This window comes from Ostrea edulis, chromosome 4 (genome assembly GCF_947568905.1).
Source record: "Ostrea edulis chromosome 4, xbOstEdul1.1, whole genome shotgun sequence".
Lineage (NCBI taxonomy): Eukaryota > Metazoa > Mollusca > Bivalvia > Ostreida > Ostreidae > Ostrea > Ostrea edulis.
Genome location: NC_079167.1, coordinates 56,358,257 through 56,385,185, shown reverse-complemented (window position 1 = coordinate 56,385,185; position 26,929 = coordinate 56,358,257). Strand labels below are relative to the sequence as shown.

The 26,929-nt window shown below is 33.5% G+C and overlaps 1 protein-coding gene across 1 annotated transcript; it reads left to right on the top strand.

Annotated features, from left to right (window-relative positions):
* Window positions 1–131: 131 nt before the first annotated feature.
* LOC125670381 (nardilysin-like) lies at window positions 132–25,290 on the top strand. Its single transcript, XM_048905503.2, has 30 exons — window positions 132–430; window positions 2,819–3,005; window positions 3,956–4,037; window positions 5,181–5,281; window positions 5,578–5,704; window positions 6,353–6,448; window positions 6,552–6,674; window positions 7,304–7,361; window positions 7,756–7,789; window positions 8,508–8,547; window positions 9,065–9,134; window positions 9,426–9,503; window positions 10,630–10,864; window positions 11,230–11,334; window positions 11,428–11,587; window positions 11,981–12,031; window positions 12,146–12,192; window positions 12,305–12,380; window positions 12,926–12,977; window positions 13,273–13,356; window positions 13,462–13,528; window positions 13,668–13,795; window positions 17,970–18,129; window positions 19,536–19,607; window positions 19,880–20,023; window positions 22,009–22,145; window positions 22,944–23,034; window positions 24,085–24,201; window positions 24,391–24,480; window positions 24,782–25,290. The coding sequence occupies exons 1-30, from the start codon at window positions 246–248 to the stop codon at window positions 24,992–24,994; spliced, it is 3,210 nt and encodes a 1,069-aa protein (XP_048761460.2). The 5' UTR covers window positions 132–245; the 3' UTR covers window positions 24,995–25,290.
* Window positions 25,291–26,929: the final 1,639 nt, after the last annotated feature.

The window sequence follows — 26,929 nt, the reverse complement described above, 5'->3', positions numbered from 1 at the left end:
AAGAACAATAAACAATATATATAACAATATTTACTACAATTTATAATTATTTTTATAAAATCTTTCCGGGTTTAACTGTATTGGTTTTAAATAATAGAATTTTTAGTCTAGATCGTATAGATGTTTGTCAGGATGTCCAACCTCATCGAAAAATGTAAACTGTAAACAACATTGAGCAACTTTTTACATGAAACGTGTGTTTAGTCTGGTCATAAATCTAATGTAAAACTTTAAACAAACATCGCATGAGCAAGTGTTTTAGTAGGTGTTTAATAGAATTCTATCACCAGAGTAAGATTATATACAAATTTCCTGTAAGATTCAGTATCCCGAAAAGATCGACTGTCACTGAGTGTAAACAACTGTTTAATGTCAAGATGGAGCAAACGATAAATGTTGTTAAATCAGAAAACGACAAGAGAAGTTACAGGTAAAGGAAATGTTATTAGTATGTGTTAAAATGATTTATGGTGCGGTGTGACCGTTGAGTCGAGCGAAGACCCCTTACATCTTGCAACAACGACTTTATACATTTTTGAAGAAGACTCCAACCGTCCAACGAAATTTATGTTCCTGTCATGCATAAATCTTAATATGTCCGTTTTTGAGGGCGAAGCAAAACGTATTGGGATTAAAATCTATATGCATAATAGGACCAAAAAAGTATCCCGAGTTAGCACCAAAAGTGTCGGGACAGAGCTCTATCAAAGCATCCTATATTTAGACATTTGATCCGCCTATTCATTGAACGCGGAAAACGCAATTGATGTAAACAGTGCATTGTGGCGTCATATTCAGCGTTGATGATTAGCAAATTCACAAACATAGGAGACATGTTACAATCGCGTTAATCGAGAAGTGATTATATATGATTAAGAAAATAAGATTTACATGCTCTTACGGATTTCATGTAAAATCTCAGAATGACATGAACTTGGATACATGAGATTCAAAATGGAGAAATACATGTCTTGGCCTTTAAGGCACATCTTGCCCAGATTAATGCCTCACAAGTAAGTAGTAATCTATGGCTAGTAAAGTGCCCTAAAAATTCTCATTGCTGCAGATTAGAAGAAACATTTACCTCCCTAGATTGCTAGAATCCTTGCAAGGAGCATATAGCCTTTCCCCCTAAAAGAAGTTTGGGCATATATGGGAATTATTATGAGTATTTTGGTTGTTTACAAATGTTTTCCATGACACATCTGGGAATTCAAGCTTTTACAGTGTTCTTTAAGGTTTTTTGAATGAGAGTACCTCCCATACTAACTTGGGGATATATATATATATATATATATATATATATATACACACACACAATACACCCTAGCTATTGATATTCTTTGGTTTTCAAATTAGTTACTTAAGGTTCTGACAATCAAAATAACTTGGCCATTTTCATGTGCTATTTTTGTTTTAAAAAAACAAAGAACGACTGTGTTCCGATTGAAGGCTCTGAATGATTGACAGGATTAGGCACACATTGATGATCAGCTGATATGTAGTTAGTGTTTGTACAGTGCATAGCAATAATTATTACCTAAAACAGTGGTTAATTCTGAAGGTTTTTTGAATGAATTAATTTCAGAGATTTAGCTTGCCAATCTTCTATCTCAATTTCTTTAGAGAGTACCTCCCATACTAACCCGGGGATATATATACAATACACCCGAGCTATTAATATTCTTTGGTTTTCAAATTAGTTACTTAAGGTTCTGACAATCAGAATAACTTGGCCATTTCCATGTGCTATTTTTGTTAAAAAAGAAACAAAGAATGACCGTGTACCGATTGAAGATTCTGAATAATGGTTTGAACATATACATAGTTTTATACTACCTAAGCATACTGCTGGTACATATGATTGGTAAATTCAAGTTTCCATACAAATCTATAGGTTGCCTTATTTCAGGATAATCAAAAGCTTTTATTCTAAAAGAAAATTATCAAAGATACAAATAAATAACCTTAGTACAAAGGCAAATATGGAATGAATTGGGTTTTCACCACAAAATGGTGGCCAAAGGACATATCTTTGGTGTATAAATATGATTTATGTTATGCATAAATATACAGAAATCTAACAAAAATTACTTGTTTTGGTTTTTTTTTGTAATTCTCACTTCTAGTAATTTTTTCTTCATCCAAAAATAAAAATCATTATAGAAGAATTAAGTACATGCTTTTTATGTGAAAATATTGTATTTTGAGATTTAAAACATTTGAGTGTAAACACAGCCCTCAAACCAAAACATGAATTATAGATACAAGTATATCAATATGAAAATTAGATCACAGGTTATGTCCTATACAAAATATTGAAGAGTAGCTTAGATTTTTTGCCTACTTTAAATGGAATTATTATTATGACATCATAATGTACAAACTACTGTAAAAATTATGTTATAGTCATAGATTTTTGGTTATTATGCACTTTGTCAATATATGTATTTCATTTGCAAAAAAGTAAATATCAGCTTTGAAAATTTTAAAAACTCTTAGGGCAAAATGAGACCTTTTGTGAACGCCTTGTCTTTTTGCATGTCAGGTGTACTGTCTCCCATATAAACTGCATGTATGTCTGTGTAAATTACTTTGTAACAAAGAAAGGTTATACATGTATTCTCATTGTTCACACAAAGTTTGTTTATAACCTGGGCATGCTATGACCCTGATTCAAGGTTATTTGGACAAGGTCATTTGGGAAAAAAATTGTCTGGACCTTATAATAGAAATGTTAAAGCAATTTTTACTGTTGATCCCCCCCCCCCCCCCCCCCCCCCCCCCCCCTCCAAATAAACTATTTCATATTTTGCAGGTGGATTAATCTTGAAAATGGATTACAAGCTATATTGATATCAGATTTATTGGAGGGGGAGGAGGAGGCAGAAGAGGCTCCTTGGGATGATGAGGATGAAGAAGAGCATGATGGAAATGATGAAACAGAAATGGAGGAGGATGAAGAAGAAGAAGATAGTGAAAATGAGGAAGGGGGAGAAAAGAAGGTTCAATTCTAAATTATTGTGAAACATGATGACATAAAAGCATTGCTCTTCATAGCTAGATAGATACATTTATTCTTTGTTTTGAATATGGTAGTATACAATGCATGCTATCTTGTACATTTTTTTGGAATGCCTTATTTCATTCAGTGACATCTCCATATGAGTGAAATATTCTCAATCGGAATGTTAAACTATATACAATCAATCAATCAATTGTTCAGTAAAAGATAATTTAGAGAAAAACTAATTGGTTAAAGGGGCATGGACATGATTTGAGCTAAAAATTTTGAAATCTTGTTTTTCCATTTTCATTGTTTACAATGCTTAACTAAAGTATTTCTAATGGTCAAACAAAATTTGAATATCATTTGTTGAGTTACAAATGAGATACAGCACTCACAATTCTTTGTTATGTAAACAAGGCTTGTGCCATATTTTTGTTTACATATAGATTGCTCAATAGAAAATAGCATGTTAAAAACAAAATGAGATGTTTCAAACACTATAAACTATTTTATTGTGTTCAGAATTAGCTTGTAAATTGAAAAAAATTGCTTTGAACGAAACTTTTACTAGTATATGTAACCTATGTAATCAAAAAATGGCACGAGCCTTGTTTACATAACAAAGAATTGTAAGCTCACGAGCCTTGTTTACATAACAAAGAATTGTGAGCTCACGAGCCTTGTTTACATAACAAAGAATTGTAAGCTCACGAGCCTTGTTTACATAACAAAGAATTGTGAGCTCTGTATCTCCCATGTACCTTGACAACTGACTTTCAAATTTTTGCTGAACATTAGAAATATATTAGTTAATTCTAGACATTAAAAATGGAAAAATAAAATTTGAAAATTTTCAGCTCAAATCGTGTCCATGCCCCTTTAAAGTGAACTAATAATCAAAGATGTTTATATTTTGAATGCTTGTGTTTACTATGCAATTTTCAGTCAGCGGCTGCCTTGTGTATTTCCAATGGAAGTTTTTCTGATCCATCCAATATTCCAGGATTAGCTCATTTCTTAGAGCATAGTAAGTACTATTTTCCTCTCTTGACATGCATTATAACACACACACACTGTGGAACACAATATTTCCAGAAGTTTGGCCAAAATTACACATACTACTGAAACATTTTGTCAACGCAACTTTCTGAAACCGCTGAACAGAATTTTGTGTAACTTTGTTTTAAGGTAGTTCACTACACTAAAGCTTATACTCTTTATGACACTATGTCACAAGATGGCGATTTAAATGTTTTGTGAAAGTATTTGTATCGATCAATTTGTTTGTTTGACATCGTTGCTCAGTGGTTAAAGCATTGGGCTGGTGAACCGCAGATTTCAATCAAGTTCAAATCCGCCAGATTCTTTTGTTCATATGTGTTGAAATAATTTTTTTGAAAATCATGTTTTTATCCAAATTTGAATATTTTCTGCCTTTGTTGGAATAAATACTTATCATATATCATCATATCTTTTATGATTAAACCAATTCGTACTGATTTGAGAAACTCTTTCTGGATGTAGTGAGCCAATTCTGAATTGATTTTTTGGGGGAGCTATGCCCCTTTTGAAAATAGAAGTTTGGTCAAAATATACGATTTGGTACTCCCTTCGAAACTGCTGAACAGAATTTCATATAACTTTGTATTTGACATGGACATACTGTGTAGGTATGTCGCTTTGAACATAGAAGTTTGGCCAAAATATACTATTTTGTGCAACTTGTATGAAACTAGTTTTCAAACCACATTTAACACAATTTATATTTAAAACAATATTACATTGAACTTGAGTAGTGCCATCTAGTTACATGCATGAAAATAGTACAGTATAATGCTAAGGCACATGAATTGTTGTATTTTATGCATAGCATTATCATTCATTATGTGAAGCATTGTCATTCATTATGTGTAGCCTTGTCATTCATTATGTGTAGCATTGTCATTCATTATGTGAAGCATTATCATTCATTATGTGAAGCATTATCATTCATTATGTGTAGCCTTGTCATTCATTATGTGTAGCATTGTCATTCATTATATGAAGCATTGTCATTCATTATGTGAAGCATTGCCATTCATTATGTGAAGCATTGTCATTCATTGTTTGGGTGTGAAGTATGTGGGCTTGCTCACTTTTTCTTTCATTGACAAATTGTTTGCATTTTTAGTGGTTTTCATGGGTAGTGAAAAGTATCCCCAAGAAAATAAATTGGATGATTTCCTTAGTAAACATGGAGGCTTCACCAATGCATGGACAGATTGTGAAAGGGTAAATTAGAATTATAGTTTATGGAGCCAATGAAATTAATTATTTTATAGAATTATAGATATGGATATTTAATATACCATCAAAATGTAAAAAAAAAAAAAAAAAAAAAAAAAAAACCCATAAAATTTGTATATCATTTTGTATTACACGAATCTGGTTACTTTTGTCCTTTAATCATTTGTGTTGATGTCTGTGGCAGTGTGATTTTGCCTGTTTGCACAGTTACAGATATCTTTAACACTAGGTTTACTTTAAATGGTATTTCTACTACAAACCATACCTTGCTCCATTTTCAGACTTCCTTTCACTTTGACGTTGAACAGAAGTACTTCCATCAGGCTTTAGATATTTTTGCCCAGTTCTTTATCAATCCATTGTTGAGACAGGATTCTGTAGACAGGGAGATCCAGGCAGTGGACAGTGGTCAGTTTTATGGTGAACTCTCCTCTATGTCTGTACCCGGTATAGACTGTATAAGAATGTTATTGTGCACAGGAGCTAGACTGGTAAATGAGAAGTACCCTACTGTACTGTCATGTAGGACAGGTTCTCTAGAGTATGCTTTGTAAATACCTGTCTGGCTCAGTGTGTCAATCTGCTGCTAAAAAGGGAATTTTAATGTGGGTAAAGTTTAAAAAAGAAAAGAAAATTGTGAAATTTGAAACATAGATTTAACTTCATATATACATGGAACACATCTCATTCATTATTTTTAATGAAAACATCATTTTCAGTGCTTATTTCTTTTCAAAATTCACAAAAGACTTTGTGAAGGAGAGAGTGATGAAGGCATTGTTCACAAAGTCACCACATGTTCATTAACAGAAAGGAAAATCAAAAGATACAAAATTTGCACATTTTCATCAAACTGACAAAAGGCCTATTTTCATGATTTCATATTAGGAATACAAGCATTTCTTTAATTTGAATTGAAAATTAATGCCAAATTAAAAATTAATGTCATTCGGAGGTCACTTAAAGGTTATACTTATCAGTTTATTGTAACATGGTGTATACAAGTACAAGTGAGTGACTTTTTGATTGTTGTACGTGTTTCATTTGATTGATTAGAATATCAGATGAGCCTCCCTAGTGACGACGAAAGAGCATGTATGCTGTATGGATCTCTAGCAAAAGATGGCCACCCTATGGGGAAATTCTTCACTGGTAATAATTCAAAAAGATAAATGAATTCACTTCCTCTGAATTGACTAAGTGTTGAATAAATACTGAGGTTGTTTACAACAAAATCAACATTGTTTGTTGATAGGCAGTATAGATTCTTTGAAGACGATTCCTCAGCAGAATGGGATTGATGTGTATGACAACTTGAAAGATTTCTGCCACAAGATGTACTCTGCTCAGTTCATGACCCTGGCTGTTCAATCTAAAGGTTTTTATGGATAGTTTATTTTCAGGCCTTTTGAAAAGGGTTTAACCTAGTTAATTATATACTACTCATTTTATGACCATGAATATCTTAAATTTATGTACAGTTGTACTTCACTTATGTTGAAGTCGCTTATATCAAACAATCTCTTATATTGAAGTAAAAATAAATCCCCATTAACGATATTTATATCATTTAACATCAGTTATATTGAACTTTGGATATATTGAACTGAATTTCAATATACAGTCAAACCTCATTATCTAGAACTCGGTGGAACTGAGAAAAAACTGAGATTTCCAAGGATTTGAGTAAAATAATTAAAGAATAAGTGGTTGGGACTTTGAGTCTCTTCGACATATCCATGGTATTCAAGCTATCGGTATTCGAGATACCGAAGTTTATCTGTATCTGGAGTAGACTGTATTTCTTTATGCTCTAAACTTATATAAATCTACTTGAATCTCGGCCAATGGATATTGACAAGTACTAGATAGAATTTGCAGTAATTTACGGTGGAGATAAAGAATGACTGCATCATTTATTATCTATAATTTGTAATTGGACAGTGTAATGATGAGTGGTTTTTGATGGACTTTTGATAAACTTTCTAAACTTTTTTCATTGAACAGTGAGTCTTGACAAACTGGAGAAGTGGGTCAGGGAGATTTTTTCTGAAGTTCCAAACAAGTAAGATTTTATTTTATCAAACAGTTCAGTTTGTAGCAGTACATATATTTGCAATGTACAATATTTTGGAATGCATGTCAAAACAGAATATCAACTAATGTAAGAAATGAGTTTATGACTGATCTTGCGAGATCAAAGTTGACAACAGCTATGGGTAACTAGGATATTTGAGATTGTGTTTTGTATTTTTTCATGATTTAGACTCCTTGAACTTTTAGGAAAAAGTACACTAGTAGTATGACCTTGAGAAAGTAAAGGCCATTGACAAATTATTGTGGAGTACATCAAATCTTGATAAATTATGTTATTGAGTTTACTTGTAAATATCCAAAATTGACAGTATGCTTGTTGTGCTACCAAACCATTGCCTGATAATTTTTTTTTATTTACATAGCAAACAACCAAAGCAGACTTTTGATCATCTTCAGGTGGGTAGAATTTAAAATTTAAACATCAGTATATATGGATAAAATTTAATACAACCCTTGGAACTGTTAAATAGTTGTATTTGATTGGTATTTTTAAAATATTCCGCTAATTATTTAACTGATATATTCCACTAATGATGGGTATAAAAATTGTATGTACATGTATACTGACAGGCTTAAAAGCACAATACTGGATAGTTTCAATAAATAGATATATGTGGTATATAATCTTTGATAAATAAAGTCTGATATCCATTGATTTTAAATGTCATTGTTATTCCCTGAGAGGCTAAATGTGAAATGGAAGTCAATAAGGGTTAATAAAAAATGTGGTTTTGGTCACTAATGCTGGTTATGTCCACCATTAATGTTGATAGCATGTAGATAACACTCTAAATGGACCTTTAGGAAATGTTCTGCCATCCTTCCAACAATGCCCTCAAAGTTCTTGTGGATTCTGAGGCTGAGGATGGTGGATGTTCAAAAGTCTACCTAGCTTGTTCTACAAATGTTTTTTGTTTCCTGTACATAATTGCATGTCCAGTTTAATCAGAGAAACCCATGTTGTGGTCTGTAATATGACAAGTGAGATCCCCTGAAGTCAGAGAGGTATTACCAAGGCTGTCATAATTGATATTACAGACCCAAATACATGTAGCAGTTTATATTACAGAACTCAATTGAAAATTCTCCATTTCTTCTTTTTGTACAATTTCAGGACCCATTTGAGATTGGAAAATTCAGGAAATTGTACTACAGTAAGATGTTTATGTAATGGTGAACAAGTTTGTGATAATAATTTTTTTAAAAAGGCATTTAAAGGATAATGCTTCATTATGTAAAGAGATCTTCTAACTAGAAAAGTGCCAACTAGAACATAGGAAATTTGTCAATGAGTTTGAAAAAATGTTTATCAGTTTCAATTTGATGTTACAGTTTTTTTGTTTATAAATCTGCTGCAGTATATATAAAGCTTTACTAAACGTCTTCGTGTTTCATTTTTATTTTTTACCTATATATATATATATATATATATATATATATATATATATATATATTTAAAAAATATGAAAAGAAAACACAGAAATCCTCCGTAAAGCTTTAGCGCTTTCATTACATATATATATATATATATATATATATATATATATATATATATATATATAATTATAATTACATATATATATATATATATATATATATATATATATATATATATAATTATATATCTGTGTGTGTGTGTATTTTAATGTACATGCTTAAACAATGCTTCAGTTGATCCTGTCAAAGACAAGCACATGCTGGAGGTTATGTGGTCATTTCCTCAAATGCTGTCACAGTACAAGTACGAAATTTACATGTTTTGCAAATACAGCTTAGTTTTGTTTTCTTTTAGACAAAAACAATGTTTTTTAATCATTCCTGTAAAATGATTAATTTTATTGAGGGTTAGGGGTATTTGTTTTTGGGCGATGGACATACCCATGAATTTCAATTTCCCACAAACAAGAGATATTGAACAATACTAAAGAATAATAACAAGTCTTCAACCACAGCATCATGAAGTCCCCATGAACATGCTTATTTTTCTACAGTTTGCATTGGTAATAATTTGTCCGTGATTAATTGTGTACAGGAAGAAGCCATTGTCATACCTGGAGTTTTTCCTTGGTCATGAGGGTGAAGGCAGTTTGCTAGCATACTTGAAAAGCAGGTAAACTTGATCTAAACTGATGAGAGTGAAAAACAGGTAAACTTTATTTAAACTGATGAGAGAGGGGGAGAGATAGATATGTTCTTTACAATATTAAAAGCTTTTCAAAGGACTTTGATTTTTAAGTCACCTGAGACATTCATTTAACTTATTGCTGTTGATGCCTGTTTATACTTGTGTGTTATCCATACTGTAGCATGAATGCTGCTATCCAAATTTTAAGATACGTAGCCCTTGGTGTCAGGGCTAAATAGGTCATGTACATGTATATAGGGAAAATCTATTGAATATTGAAAACTCTTCTTTTTAACTCCTGAACATCGACAGCAGACAATGTAAGTGTCATCTCGTGTTGAAAAGAGTGGAGAGGCAGCCCCCTTGTTGCTGTGTGCCTGTTAATGTTGATATTTTGAAAATAAATGATGATTGTTTTACACTTGTTTGAAAAGGAAGAAAAAAAATTTCTGTTTCAAAAGAATACGTACATGAGCATTGTATGGGAAATTTGTCAAAATCTGGGTTGTCATGACACTTAGTTACAAAAATCTCACCCCAAGACCCCGAAATCTTGCCCTTCATTGAGCTTAATCTCACCCTTTACCACATATGTGTGTATGTCTGTCTGTCAGCACATTGTAGGTCTGATAAGATCAATACTTCTAAGTCTAGGATCATCGAACTTTGTAAAAACATAATTTAGCTTGTCAAGTTATACTTTATTTGAGTAAAATTTTTCTTGAATTTAATATTTAACATCGCCATTTTAGAACTAAAATTTTATTAATACTCTCCAATATTAGAGAATTCAAAGAATAAAAAAAAATGTAGGTTTTATTAGAGTAAAATCTTTCTTCAATTTGACATATAGCAAAACCATCTTAGAACTAGCATTCTATTAGCTCTGTCAGATATTAGAGAAAGTGCTGAAAGAAAACCATCAGAGCCATTTTTTGACTGAAGAATGGTTTATTTTGATGTTAATCTTTTCTTGGATTAGTACTACATTTCTGAATATATTGAAAAGACATATTTTGCAGCATGAATATTGCTTTTGTTCATTATGTGATATGCAAATGTCTGATAAAGCATATGCGCCTCTTGTTTCAACTTGATTGATTTTTTAAAGGTATTATGCCACAGGAGTTGAGAGTGGTCACAGCTACAATGGCTTTGAGCTGAACACCACTGCCACCCAGTTTGTGGTTAACTTGACCCTTACAGACCATGGTCTGGAACAGTTTGAGGAAGTCCTGATGGCTGTGTTCCAGTATATACACATGTTGAAAGGGAAAGGACCACAAAAACAGTACTTTGATGAGATGAAAATAGTGGAGGAAACCAAATTTAGATTTAAAGAAAAGGTGGGCATATACCTCTAAGATAGGGTAATTTAATGCCAATAAAAATACATCAATTAAGTTCAACTTTTAGTGCAGTCAAATGAAAAAATATGTAAAATACAATCTATGATTTTTCAAATGCAAAATACAATTTATGAATTTAAAATGCAAAATACAATCTACATGTATTTTTTGAAATGCAAAATATAATCTATGAATTTAAATGCAAAATACAATCTATGAGTTTAAAATGAAAAATGCAATCTATGTATTTAAAATGCAGTGGCAGAATAGTTGTCATCTCTGGAAGAATATGTCAGTTTGTTTGTTGTCAGTTTGTCTGTTGTCATTTTGTTTGACTGAGGGCTGTATTTTACTTCCTGTAGGGAGATTCAATGGATTATGTTGAGAAAGTCTCAGAAAACATGCAGATATTTTCTCCAGAAGACGTTTTAACTGGCAGAGATTACCTTTATGAGTATGATCCAGTGGTATGTATACTAGATCAATTTGCTATCAAAAATATTTAATGCTTGTATATTGTATACCACAACGGTTTTGTGATTTGTATAAACTTTTTACAGCTACTTGCAAAATGTATGGCCGAGTTAAGAGCAGACAACTGTTGCATTTTCTTGTCGTCCAAACAATTGTCAGACAGATGTGACCGACAGGACATCAAATGGACACCAGTGAAATATGGCGTTTCAGAGATCAAACCAGAGTGGATTCAGAAATGGCAAGGTGGGAATTCCATACAATCAATGCAGTGTATATGAAAGATATGTAGTAGTATCTTTATAAATTAAAAATTGTGTTGTCAAGAGTACATTTAAGATGAATTGTTTAAGTACAATGTCATTTATTCCCTCCATCCCCACCCACCCACCCACGATTTTAAAAACTCTCTATGAAGAAATGACATATAACTAATTTATTTAAGAATAACATGAAAATCATATGTATACAGCATCATTTTTATTGAATCAAAGAATGACACTCTCGTGAAGCATGTTTCTAAACAAACAATTTAAAATGAAAAGGAATTGACTGTTATGTACAGAAATTTAACCATTTAGAAAAACGGAATTTTTGATTTTAAAGAAGTTAAGAATTATCATATCTTTCTTCTTTCAGATCCACCTGCAAATACTGAGCTCAGTTTGCCACAACCAAACAAGTCAATAGGTAATTTAAATGCAGTGATATAAATTGGTCAAGTTATCAACTCTGAACATAAAATTCCAGTGTATCTGTGTTAATTAAGTCATCATATTCATTGTTATCTATTCTGTATTGTAGCTACAGATTTCACAATAGCAGAGGTTGATGCTGAACATACAACAAAGGTAAGCCTCAGAACTCTTTATTTTTAACATTAAACATAGGAAAGACATGTAAAGGCTTCATTTCTTGATAATGGCACATGTGAATATACATGTTGTAAATATCTTTCCTCAGCATCCAACTGCCCTATCAGAAAATGACCTGTGTACATTGTACTATAAGAAGGACATGAAATTCAAGGTGCCAAAAGGTTGGTATCATTCTGCTGCAAATACACTGTAACTTCATAATGTACCAGAACACTGTAACTTCATAATGTACCAGAACACTGTACCAGAATGTTTATGAGAAAAAGTCGGTCCTTGGTATAGGTGATGAATATCCGTAAAAAAGAGAATCAAACAATTAGATATTCTAAAATCTTAAGTTTTGCTACTGAAGAGACAACAAATGAAATTGTTTGATGTTTTCATAAGGATTTTTTTGGGGTGTATTATGTATATGGTAACTCGTGAGACACTGCCCTTAAACGTCTGTTTTCTTTATTCTCTAGAATTTCTTGGCTCAGACTGTAACATAAGGAGCTTCTCTTGTTATATGTTAATAGCTACAGATTGCACTGCATCCTCAGTATACCACACTGTTAATAAAACTGACAGAAAGTTTGATTTAAACAGTACAATTACCAATTTGACTTTTGTGAATTTCTGGCAACATGATAGAAGATTTGATTTGTTCCAATGAATTATTTCTTTGTAAGATTTGGAGTTTGATAATTTGTATTTCATTTTGCAGCTCATGTTTGTGTACAGTTAATGTCACCTGTGGCCAACCAGTCTGTGAAGAGGTAAAGTATTAAGCTGTGTATTACAGTTAATCCTACATAGCATGAACAAACCGTAGTCCAAACTCGTAATCATATGGCATTACTTGATGCATTTTGGTGGTCTGCACAGTGTTTGTTATGAACAAGTTGTACTATAAACATATTTAGGCATTCAGAAAACTTGCATTTGATTGAGCCCATCAGATTGAAAAGAGTTTTGTTTAAGAAAGGTAGTTTTACAAGATGCATAAATTAAAGTTTACTTGCTTGTGGTTGAATTATGGGTATGCTGACCAGAAGAATGGACATTTTGTAGTCAGGCTCTGCTGAAGATATTTGAAGCTGTGATGAACCATAAGCTGGATGCTCCTACATATCCCGCAATACTGGCAGGATTTGAGTAAGTTGTCCTTTTAATTTGGGACCCAATTTTGTATTCTTTCTCTCTCTCATTAATACACTGATATGTGATGTTTCTCTCAGGTCTTCTGATTTTTTATTTCAGCTACGCTGTCAAAGTGGATGATGTAGGACTCAGATTCAAAGTTAATGGATTCAACCAGAAATTGCCCGTAAGGATTGTTTTAAGAATTGCTATCAGTAAAAACTTGTTTAAAGGATGAATATTTACACATTATAGAGGGAAAAGTCCAGTACAGCTGTGATTTTTAATGAGGACTTTTAATATTGGACATTTCCGGTTTGTTTTAGGAACTGTTTGATCTGCTCTTGACTGCTGTGTTTGAATATGCCTGTGATGATGAATTGTTTCCCTTTATGAAAAATAAAGTAAAGAGGGAGCTATTCAATGCCATCATCAAACCCGCTGAACTAGTCAGGTATGGCGTGTTTCTTTATTAGAATTCATTATAGTAAGATTAGCTCGTGTGTTTGTATGTACAGTTGTCTTTCAGAGCTGTGAATGAAAATTCCTCATGGTAACTCATTTGTGGGCACTTCACCCAAGTCCAAAATTCTTCTCAGTTAGATAGAAAAATTTGTAATTCACATTAGTAAGTGAATATCCATTAATTGACTATTCTTATTAATAGTATTGTATATTAACCTTTCTCTCTAACCTCCCTCCCCCTCCCCCCCCCCCCCCCCCCCCCCCCCCCCCCCCCCCCCCCCCCTGAAAACTGGCTATATAGCAAGATCACCTCTATAGAAAGATGGTTATATATATGGTGAGATCCCCCCCACCCTTATACATTATAGTTGAATTACTAGAAAATCTGCTATATAATAGAGTTTTCCCTTTAATTCCATTCCAGTTAAGTTTATGAAGGACCATTTTTAGTAAAAACTAGCAATATTTGAGAAGACATATGATCAATTCTTGACATTGTGAAATCTACCCATTGGTGGTTATTCTGTTTAATTATATATTGAAAGATTATGATATGTAATTTTCCTTAAATGATTAAAATTTCATTGCTGTGTTGTACAATGTATTTATATGATTACACAATTCAATGTAAGATCCTATACTGATTCTTCTTTTTACTTTTATTATCACTTCCAAATATTTTGAAATGTCTCAATTTCTCAAAAAAGTGTTTTTCCCCCTGTATAATCAGATGGTTATTTGATGAAAAGTTTTCTATTATATTACTTCCGATTCTGGTTTATAGCCAATTAATTGATTTTTTTTTTTTGCAACCCTTTTTAGCTCACCTGAGCTAAAAGCTCAAGTGAGCTTTTCTGATCACCTGTATTCCGGCGTCCGTCCGTCTGTCTGTCCGTCTGTAAACTTTTAACATTTTTAACTTCTTCTCAAAAACCACTGGGCCAATTTCAACCAAAGTTAGCACAAAGCATCCTTAGGTAAAGGGAATTCTAAATTGTTAGAACAAAGGGCCAGGCCACCTTCCAAGGGGAGATAATCAAGAAAAGGTAAAAATAGGGTAGGGTCATTAAAAAATCTTCTTCTCAAGAACCACTGGGCTAGAAAAGATGAAATTTATAGATAAGCTTTATTAGGTAGTGCAGATATTAAATTGTTAAAATCCTGGCCCCCGGGGGTCGGATGGGGCCACAATAAGGGATCAAAGTTTTACAGACAAATACAGTAAAACTCGAATATAGCGAACACGGATATAGCGAAATTACGGCTATAGCGAAGTGAAATAGATTTCCCCGGCAAATTCTTTATATATTCTATATAAAAATCTGCGTTTATAACGAACACGGATATAGCGAATTTACGGATATAACGAAGTAAAATCCTATTCCCCTTGAATTAAAAATGAACGTATAAATCACGTTTTATAACGAATTTATTTTTTTCATTTAAACTTGCGATTTTTAAAAATGGTTTTCCATTGCCATAAAGGATCCACACTTATTACGAAATTTCTGTTTGTAGTTTTTCAAGAAAGGTTGTTAACGCAAAACAATACTTACACATACGTTTAGCAAATATATTGTCGGTATTGTTTACTATTCTCGCTAATCAAATTTGAAATTTGATTGCATTTATTTTATCGTACACTCCTTTATTTGTGTAAAGCAACAATAAATGACAACTGCAATAGACTGTTTGTACATGTATGTATTGCGCATACTTTTGTTAACATTTTTTCTCTCGACATGTTCTTGTGTGACTTAATAATCAATCAAGATAAATTATCATATATAAATAATGTGTATATTTTTTGTATAAAATATTTCTTCTCGAAAATATATAGGCTTAAGTTCTCTTAGAGACAATACAAACGCAAGAATATCAATTGCCGCTTTCTTATACAACTGATATACATGTAGAACAAATCAGTTTTATAACGAATTCGTTACATTTGAATTATGAATTCGCTATAAACGTATAGCGAATTACGCTTATAACGAATTTTTATAGAATGTCCGCAGAAATTCGCTATATCAGAGTTTTACTGTATATAGGAAAAATCTTTAAAAGTCTTCTTCTCAAGAACCACTAAGCCAGAAAAGCTGATATTTACATGAAAGCTTTCTGACATAGTGCAGATTCAAGTTTGTTAAAATCCTGGCCCCTGGGGGTTGGATGGGGCTACAAGGGGGGGATCTAAGTTTTACATACAAATATATAGGGACATTCTTTAAGAATCTTCTTCTCAAGAACCACTGAGCCAGAAAAGCTGATATTCACATGAACAGCTTCCTAACATAGAGCAGAGTTAAGTTTGTTCAAATCATGGCCCCCTGTTGTAGGATGGGGCCACAATAGGGGATCAAAGTTTTACATACAAATATATAGGAAATTTTTTTTAAAAATCTTCTCAAGAACCACTGAGCCAGAAAAGCTGATATTTACATGAAAGCTTTCTGATATAGTGCAGATTCAAGTTTGTTCATATCATGGCCCCTGGGGGTAGGATGGGGCCACAAGGGGGGATCAAAGTTTTACATACAAATATATAGGAAAAATCTTCAAATATCTTCTTCTCGTGAACCATTGGGCCAAAGAAGTTCACATTTACATGAAAGCTTTCTGACATAGTGTAGATTCAAGTTTGCAAAAACTATGGCCTCCAGGGGTAGGTTGGGGCCATAATAAGGACTACGGTTTCACATACAAATATATATAGAAAGTCTTCTGATATGGACCAAGGTGGCTCAGGTGAGCGATGTGGCCCATGGGCCTCTTGTTCTATAGAATGGTTGTTAGAATGTATAAGATACAAATAAGAAATTTTCAGGATATGCATATGAAAAGTTTTAAGTGTTTATCATGTAGCGTAAAGTGTCGGAGATTGCTTACATGGGTGTGGTATGGAAATTGAGAACAAATATTTACACAAATGTACCTTGAATATCTTGTAAGAAGACATAGAATATAAAAGAAAGTTTACAGAATAAAAGAATAAGTTCTTTTAATAGATTATGTGGATAAAAATGAAATTACTTCTTTAATTTATTGGCTGATATACAGCTCTAGTAGGCACCTGCATGACCGCCTCTGTAAAAACAATACAAGTATCTAATGTATTTTGTTAAGATAAACATACATATGCATGAGGAACATCAAATTAACAAATTATCTGTCTTTTGTAAGGTGCATGTAATAATTCATTTGAAGATCTGCTTTGATAATACGGAACTTTCGGGATGTGCCGGAACGACCAATTATATTTGACGTTTATACACCATGGTCACGTGATAATAACCAATTGTAGGGCAAAGTTTATATCGATGCATATGGTGTTCGCTAGCAGACGGCCCGTAAAGAGCTATGCGCAGTCCTACGATGACGAATCAAGTCACTATTGGTGCTTAGTACCTGGGTGTAAATTAGATTGAAGGGAAAAGGCGCATTTAGACGCGTATCATTGGATGCAAGGCGTGAAATTTTACTGATATCCTCCAGATATTCCCTAGATTTATTTCCCTTGCCAACTCACATAATTTGATCAAATGCATTTTCCTTTAAAATGGTTATAGTGATTCCTTTCTTTCAAAGATAGCATTTCAATCCAGTAATTTGATAGCAATTGAAGTATTCCATGCTTGTTTACTTAGTTGTTATTGTAAATCGGAAGTGACATGCCCTACAAATTACGTTCAACGTGTGATAAAAGGATCCGTATCTTGAAAGTCCAGTATTGGTGATATCTTAAACTCTGAACATTGCACATACTAAATGAATCAAAGTTATTTTAAAGAACTTTCATGGAGAAATCGATGCTAGCAAAAAAATATAACCTTGATAAAAATTTATTTTTTTTAATCGAAAATGCACTTTCTTATTCAAACATAGTTTAGTGATTGATATTAGTTGATTTAATGCCTGACTGGCTTTCTGTAAAGTATTTTTCAAAAACTTAAACAAAAACAGGAAGGGAGACCCTACTATGGGGGCAATTTGCAATGTAAATCTTCTACACTGTATATAGCCAGTTTTACGTGGAGAATATATACTTTCGGTGGAAATCTACTATACAGCACCTGTATTGTCATTGGGGGGGGGGGGGGGGGTATATTCTATTTTAAAAGTTCTGATAATAGCCCAGTACACATATTTTCTTGTGTTTACAGAGTACTGCGATTTTCTGTGATAGACCCACATTATAGGTCCTTATCTGAGATGTACAATGTAATCGACACATTGACCAATCAGGATCTTCAAAAGATTGTTGCAGACTTCAAACAGAATATCAAAGCTGACATTTTAGTGGTGGGAAATGTCACTCCTAAGGTCAGTTTGATAAAGTTTGAGACATGACATAATTTTTTTTAATTACACCCCCACCCCTAAATACTTTGTTAAGTGAATATTTATGAAACATAAAATAATATTGTCAAAGTAGCAGCATTTTTCACAGATACATAGTGAATTTTAAGTACTTATGTAATTATTTAAAATTTTGGCTATGGTTATGTCAGTACAGTTCTTTTAAGACGTACAGCCATTACATGTCATCCATTAGTGTAACAATGATTGAGGGGGGTGTCAAGGGGTTTATTGAAAATTTACCACCAATTGACCAATGTTTGAATGTACAGAAGGATATAGCATATGAAAATGAAATGGAAAAAACACATATATGTGCATGTGTTTGTTGATTTCAAGTTACACATTACAGGTCATGCTCGGTAACTTGAAGTCCAAGGGACCTTAATAAAACTTTGAGAGATCAAGAGTTCAAGAAATCGAATGAGTCCTCAGAAATTTTAAAGTCCGATCATTATGGTTCAAATTTTATAGCAACCGGAGTGCATATTTACAACAACCTGACATTGTTTTGACACTTTGTCCTTTATATTTTAGGTACTACCTGTAATTGACTTGATTTTAAGAATAGGGACCTTTATCTTGCATAGATAAAAAGATTCTTTAAAGTTTATGTATTCGCTTGTTTGTTTTTCTCATGTAAGATAGATGTACATTTACGAGACAAATTTCTCATTCTTAACGACATTTCGCAGTCACTAACTACAAGGAGCACAATCCACCGCATAATCGTCACAATTTTCAGTCACTTTACGCAAAGCACATTATGATAAAATAATGATGATTCCTTGGCATGTCTTAAAGTTATATTCTCAAAATTACTGTCTCATTATCAAGTCCAAACAAGTCTTAAAGTTAGCTGCAGTCGAATTGTAATGAAAACAAAGTGCAGGTGAAGGGTTACACTGACTAATTAACTAATCCACCCCACAATGAAGCACATGTGATGTGTTACCTGTAAAAACACCTAATTAGTACAACTGAATTAGCCCCTGGCATTCAATGTTCCAGGTAAGGTCTATGCGGAAATGCTTAAATGCATGAATGATGGTGTATATATGCTACCACCACTTCAAGAGATTGAGAGTGAAAAATAATGAAATATGTTTTATGGGACCCAAATTTCACTTTGAGAGATCAAGAACTTCGAGAAATGGAACATTTGAGAGATCTAGAGTAAATTTGTTTAGTTATATAGAGAAGAAAATGGGAACCATGGTTTTGCTTCAAGAGATTGAGTTTGAGCTATCGGGAGTCATCTGTGTTATTGTAGCATACATTGATACATGTTCTTAATTGTACTTTACTGTTTAACAAGATGTGCTAAATGGATGGAATTTACACCTGATTTTGCTTGATATACATTGTAGGAAGCAACTTGGTATAAAGAGAAGCTAGAATCAAAATTATGTGGAAAAGTGGAGCCTTCAAATATGTACCAGGTATCTTTAGCCTCAGAGATTGACTTTTCTGTGCTTTGTCATGCACTAATAGAGCATGGATGACTTAAAAGCTCAATATATATGAAGATGTCACAAGGAATTATAAACTTCTCTTTTACACAAGAAGGAAAAGCAAATAGAAATTTTTTATTCAGTTCTCTGAAAACCACAAACATAGATTTGGTTATATTTACTCTCATAAAGATTTCATGTGTTAAAAGTCTATCGATTTTAGGATTTACTGTATTGACACATATTTCTTGCATTTACAGAGAAGGCTGTTCCAGGTTCCGAAACAGTGGCACTACTGTCAGACCAACAGTTTCAACTTGGAGGATGCTAACTCCACCATCACGGTGTACCTACAATCTGACCCCGGGGATATCCGGTCCTCAGTCATTAATGAACTGCTAGATGTAAGTGATTGAAGATTATCCATGGGTTTCATTTAGAATTAATTTTGTGTGAGTGAATTGAATTTTTGGTATCAAGTGTTTGATGTGGTAGTTACAGGTGCTGAACTTATAGTAAACATTCATAATAATGGTTTTGGTTTTTGGGTCATGTAAATCCTCAGTTAACCTTTGCTATTCATGCCTGTCTGTCATGTGTCATATCTTTACATTGTGTAATACTCAGGTGACAAGGGGGGTGGGGGGGGGGGGGGGGGGGGGGGCTCTTGTACAAATTAAAGGTGTATCTGATAGTATATATGTATAAGGCCTTGAAAAGAGAAGTAATAATTGAATAATTGAACAGTGGCAGTTTACAGGTATCATTTGTTTTGTACTTTGACACCTAATATAAGAGCAAATTTCTTCTCTCTCTTTTTTAGGTCACCTGAGTATACTCAGGTGATCTATTGCAATTAGTCTGCGTCCATCGTCTGTTAACAATTGAACATTTTTAACTGCTTCCTGATAACTACCATTCCAATTTTTTCAAATTTGATTTGAAGCATCTTTAGGACAAGGGGTACATAAATTGTAAATTTCAGGACTCCTGCACCCCAGGGCCTTAGGGGTGGGGCAAAAAGTGACAATTTTTCAAAAATCTTCTTCAGAACCCCACATGTATAAGAAAAACTAAATGCATAGTGATGTAGAGCAGGAAGGCCTCTACCAAAGAGTAAATTTCATGATCCTCGGGGTGGAGGTTCTGACTCCAGGGCGGGGCCAAACTTGGTATACAGTATTTTTGTGTAAAACATTTAAAAGCCATCTTCTTTTATTGCTATTGACACTAAACTGAAGGTAAATGGATATTTAGAATGAGCAGTAGTCCTTTACCAAATTTATAAATTTGATGATCCCAGGGGTAGGGGTTTTGTTATTAGGGTGGGGCCAAAATGGTCAGTTATTAAATGTGTTAACATTTGAACATTTTTAACTTCTTGATAACTACCATTCCAATTCTTTTGAAATTTCATATGAAGCATTTTTGGGACAAGGCTGACATGAATTGTAAATTTCAGGACTCCTGCACCCTTATGGGTGGGGCAAAAAGTGACAAATTTTCAAAAATCTTCATCTCTAGAACCACACATGTGTAAGAAAAATGAAATGCATAGTGATGTAGAGCAGGAAGGCCTCAACCAAAATTGTAAATTTTATGATCCCCATGATGGAGGTTCTGACTCCAGGGTGGGGCCATACTTGGTATATATGGTGTATATGTTAAATGATATCTTCTTTAATGCTATTGATGCTATATTGAAACTAAAATATCTAGAAGGAGTAAGTAATCCTTTAACAAAATTGTAAATATCATGATCCTTGTGGGTAAGGGTTTGGTTCGAGGGTGGGGCCAAAATTATTATATCATTTGAAAGGCTTCTTGATGTTTGCTGATATGGTATAAAACTAAATGCATATTTAGGAAAAGCAGAAAAGTATGTATCAAAATTATGAATTTTGCAACCCCAGGATTTTGACTCTCGTGGGACAGGTCAAAATTAATCATTTTTCGTTAATGTTACATATTTTATATTATGTAAAGCCTTTCATCAGTATAGGCTCTTTTGTGTTTTAAGTTTTTTATGTGTGCTTTTGCTGAATATTAGAATTTGGCTTAGATATTCAGACCAGGAATTTTTTAGTAGCCCATACAACTATTGATACTTCTAACTAATACTCAGGTAACCGATAAGGCCTGTGGGTCTCTTTTTTTAATATCAGTGGTACAAAAATAGAATTCATAACAAACCAGTTAACTTCTTCCATTTTGACATTCAATCAACACACTATTCAACAAACAGTTCCATTATCTTCCAATACAAAGCTTCATGTCTTCTTTCAGAACTAGTAATCTCTATGAACCACACATATGAACATTATTAGAATCCTTCCCTATTAAATGGAAACCACTGTGATAACACTACATCAAATTTCTTACCGTTTAGACAAGAATGCAGGAGCCATGTTTTGACGTGTTGCGGACCCAGCTACAGCTTGGTTATACTGTGTACTGTCAGAATCTGATCACCAGTGGCATTATGGGAATAGCCATCACTGTCCAATTCCAGGCACAGAAGTTTAGGTAGGACTTACAATTTGGACATAAGTACATGTAGTACAAATTTCAAATGGACCACTTTGGTAGTTTAAGTTTTTAAGCATGAGATTGCATGAAGTCATTTTGCAACCCTAGGAAAAAATCTTTTCCTTGTGAGTCATAAGTCATGAATTTCCTCTCTATTATTTTCAGTAGAAATCTTCATATTTTCGCCATGATGTAATTTTCGTATTTGTGATGCTGTGTATGAACAATATCTTAAATACAGCCCCGGGCTGCATCCAAAGTCAAAGAGACTGACAGCAAACCTTAACAATAATCCAGCCTAATCCTCAATAGTTCAGCCTAATCCTCAATAATTCAGCCTAATCCTCAATAATCCAGCCTAATCCTCAATAATCCAGCCTAATCCTTTGATAGGAAAAGTGGGTGGTAAATTTTATCACTACTCAGGTACTAGATCATGAAGAACCCATGATATTTACATGTAGGCCTAGTTCAGTATTGTTTATTTCATCTGTTGCTCTTTATTGAGTATTTTCTTATTCATCTTTATGAAGATATGTACTTCTAAAATCTGCCACTTACTGGCTAAATCAAGTGTCCATTCAACAGAGTTAAGTATTAAAGCAACTTGGATCTTCAGTGTATTACTAGGGCCTATCTTTCACTTGCCCTAGGTAAATGATACAGGCATTGTTATGTCTTTGTGGTGGGGGCTGATGTTGTAGATTGGATATTATCATTACATGTGTTGAGTTGAATCATGAATGTAACACAGGTATATGTTTTAATCATTTCATTTTTCCCTTTTTTACATAGAATGCATGAAGTTGATAAACATATTGAAGACTTTCTGAACAAGTTCAAAGAGATTCTGGATGAAATGTCCGTAGAGGAGTTTGACACTTTGGTAACATTTTTTACATTATGTTAGTTTGTTTATTTGATTTCTTGTCCTCACTGCCAGGAGTTCACAACAGAGGTACAGCTCAGCTGTAAACATAACAGTGGTACACTGTAAACAACACAGGTACACTGTAAACATAACAGAGGTACAGCTCAGTTGTAAACATAACAGAGGTACAGCTCAGTTGTAAACATAACAGAGGTACAGCTCAGTTGTAAACATAACAGAGGTACAGCTCAGTTGTAAACATAACAGGTACACTGTAAACATAACAGTGGTACACTGTAAACATAACAGGTACACTGTAAACATAACAGGTACACTGTAAACATAACAGGTACACTGTAAACATAACAGTGGTACACTGTAAACATAACAGTGGTACACTGTAAACATAACAGGTACACTGTAAACATAACAGGTACACTGTAAACATAACAGTGGTACACTGTAAACATAACAGAGGTACAGCTCAGCTGTAAACATAACAGTGGTACAGCTTTAAACATAACAGAGGTACAGCTGTAAACATAACAGATACAGTGTAAACATAACAGAGGTACAGCTGTAAACATAACAGAGGTACAGCTGTAAACATAACAGTGGTACAGTGTAAACATAACAGAGGTACAGCTCAGCTCTAAACAAATTCAAGAAAGATTACTTTAGACCAATTTTTATTCATGTACCAAATTTTTGTGAATTTCTGTTGCCACAAACCAGTCATTATTTATAGTTTGTACAGATAAATATTGGCTCTCTGTTGAATATACTTTTGCTATCACCAAATCACAAATAAAAGTCATCACAAATAAATGTCAGTTTATGGTACGTACGTGTAGCTTTGAAATGACATGTACTTTTACTTTTTTTTCTTTTTTTTTTTTTTTTTTACATATATATGTAACCATACAATTTGGTCAATCCCAACAAGAACTGATCTCTTCTCTCCCCCCAACCTCCACACACACATACAAGAAAGCCTAGCACAAAGGAATATAACATTTTTAAAATGCTGGTGGTCGGTCCTATAGTTGTTTAGGTTCATTTCAGGTGGAATCTTTGACAGCAGCAAAGCTGACAGAGGACACCCACCTGGAGGAAGAGGTGAACAGATACTGGGGCGAGTGCAAGGAACAAAACTACGTGTTCGACCGAGTGGAGAAGGAGGTCAGTCGTGCTTCTTCTCGACGAAATCTGTTCAATGCATGGGAATAAAAGAGCTTACAAGTTATTTCTTCCAGATAGAATTGTATTGTATATTAATATGGAATGTAGATTACCTGTGACTCAGGTATGGAACATGCTGTATTTACATACATGTAGTCCTTGTGTTATGAATGTAATTGTTTGTTACAGGTTGCTGTGCTGAAGACATTAACATTGGATGATTTACGTACTTGGTATAAACAGTACTTGGGGGATAATCAAAGACGGATAAGCTTTCAGGTATCTAAATATTGGCTATCACTATCAAAAAGATATCAACACTTACAGAGGTATTTCATTTTCATATCATAAAGAACATGCACCAAATATACCGACATGTATTTTGTGTAATATTATTTCTTTGTGTGTGGAGATCTCTTATGAAGTACATTCTTTTGATACCTGTAGATCAGAGTGAATGGTTCACTTGTTCAATATGCCATTTCTCATTAGATGAATGGTGATGTATGTTGAATTTAAATGATCCCCAGTTTTAATTTGTATCTTTGATTTAACCAAAGCATTCTGTATGAAATTTTAGGTTCTTGGAAACCCTGAAGTGGAACAAGGTGATGTGACGTCGGAAGTGGAACCTCCCTCAAAGAAGGCCAACACAGACAAAAGTGAAAAGGAGCAGTGTTATGTTATAAACCCCCTCAAAGACAATAACTACAGTGATCATAAGTGTATCAGTGATGTACAGCACTTCCGATCGAAACTCACAATGTTTGACTACCATCGCATCACAAAGTGAGGAAGGGAAATGTAGACTTGTATAAAATTGGGGTCTTGTGTTAAAAGCTTTAATGAGGAAAGAGAGAGAGAGAGAGATTTACTTGGACATATAAAAACAAAATTACATGCATTAAAGAATTCAGAATGAAATATACAATGTACCTAAAAGGAAGCATAAATGACAAGAAAAAATGTATTTAAAAAAATTGTTTAAAAAGAGTGGGAAATGGGTGTAAAATGTTTACATGAATGAAGTACAAGTCATGTATTTTAATTATAAACCATAATTTAAAATAAAATTTTTTTAAAAAGTCATTAACTGTGTATGTTTGCTTTATTAAAACATGTACAAACAGCAATATCAACAGCCTATATATCAAACAATTTTTTCTTTATATGGTCAGTTTAATGTATACTTCTGGCAAATATAAACAAAATACACACACTTTCATAACATGTATTGCCATCTACATAACCTGTTTATAATGTATGTACTATAGGTATAGTATAATACACCCTGTACCCACTCAACATTTAATAGAATACTGAAAGTACCTCCATCATAGAAGAGCTGATATCTCGCCAATCTCGGAAATTGTGTATTTCAATCAAACTTGGTACAAATCATCCTTGAATAAAGGAGATTCAAATGAAGAGTCATGCCTCTTCAAATGGATGATTAATTAAGAAAAGGCAAAAATGGATGGAATCATTTTTATCATTTACTAAACAGTACTATTTATCAACTTTAATAGAATTTCATATACCTGTGAACTGATCAGTCGCTGTTTTGGTCTTACCTTGTTAAATGTAGGGGTGAGTTCAAAACAGCTAGTTGCTGAATAGAGAGACCCTGGCCATCTTGGCAAGCCAAGTGTCCGATTCGCTTACTCACGGTAGATGAGAGTAAGCGAATCGGACACTTGGCTTGCGAAGATGCACTGGGCCAGGAAAGTTGAAATTTACATGTATAGCTTCCTTGAATTATAGCCCACAGGGATAGGATGGGGCTACAATAGGGGATCAAAGTTTTACATTTACACAAAATCTTTTCAACAATAGCTGGGTCATGGTTACTCGTATACATGTACAAGTATCTCCAGGAAGTTCAGATTCAAGTTTGTTCAAATCATGACTGGGGGTAGAGTGGAGCCACAATAGGAAACACTTTTAAAAATCTCATGATTAGTCATTAATTTGCAAGAATCTTCAGGTAGTGCAAAATTCAAGTGTATATATTCAATTTAGGGGCCGCAGGGGTAGGATGGGGCCACAATAAGAGATCAAAGTTATATGGAAATATGCAGGTAAATTCTTTTCAAGAGTAGCAGGGTCACGCTTAGTCATAGCAAAATGTAAACATTTCCAAGTTGTGTGGATTCAAGATGGGTTTTTTTTCCCCATGTCCCCACGACTTGAGTGGGGTGGGACATAGGCCTTATTGTTTTTGTCCCGTCTGAAACTTTAACCTTGCTCATATCTTTGGAAGTATGAGTAATATATCTTTCATATATGCATTCCTTGTACAAGCCCTTTTTATTGGTACCAAAGTTTTTGACCTTGTAACCCAATCAGGTCACGCTCGTCTCTGTAACCGGAAAGAAGACTCTGACATTGATTTGCAGATTGCATCAAAATGATGCATTTTTTGCTGGAAGCGTGCATATGGATGAGGTTAAAAGACTAAAACCAAATCCCTCTACAATGTGTTATTTGGGAGTAAAAGTAATTTTCACCACAGGTTCAGTTTTGGTATCTGATTAATGTCTTATAAGTGGAATTTGATAGTGACAAAATTTCTTAGATTTATTTGATATTTTAAATACATTTGTTTTAGCCCCAAAGCTCGTGTTTCATATTGTAACATTCATCTGTGACTTTAATTACATATGTGTACACATAGCAACAGACTCTGATGGCATTGATCTACATACAAGGTTTATTTGTGGTTATG

Excerpts from the sequence above, each read along its gene's own strand:
- LOC125670381 (XM_048905503.2), top strand. The coding sequence starts at position 246 with ATGAGCAAGTGTTTTAGTAGGTGTTTAATAGAATTCTATCACCAGAGT. Across the intron at positions 6,449-6,551 it reads TATGGGGAAATTCTTCACTG|GCAGTATAGATTCTTTGAAG; the intron begins GTAATAATTCAA and ends GTTTGTTGATAG. Across the intron at positions 9,504-10,629 it reads CTAGCATACTTGAAAAGCAG|GTATTATGCCACAGGAGTTG; the intron begins GTAAACTTGATC and ends GATTTTTTAAAG.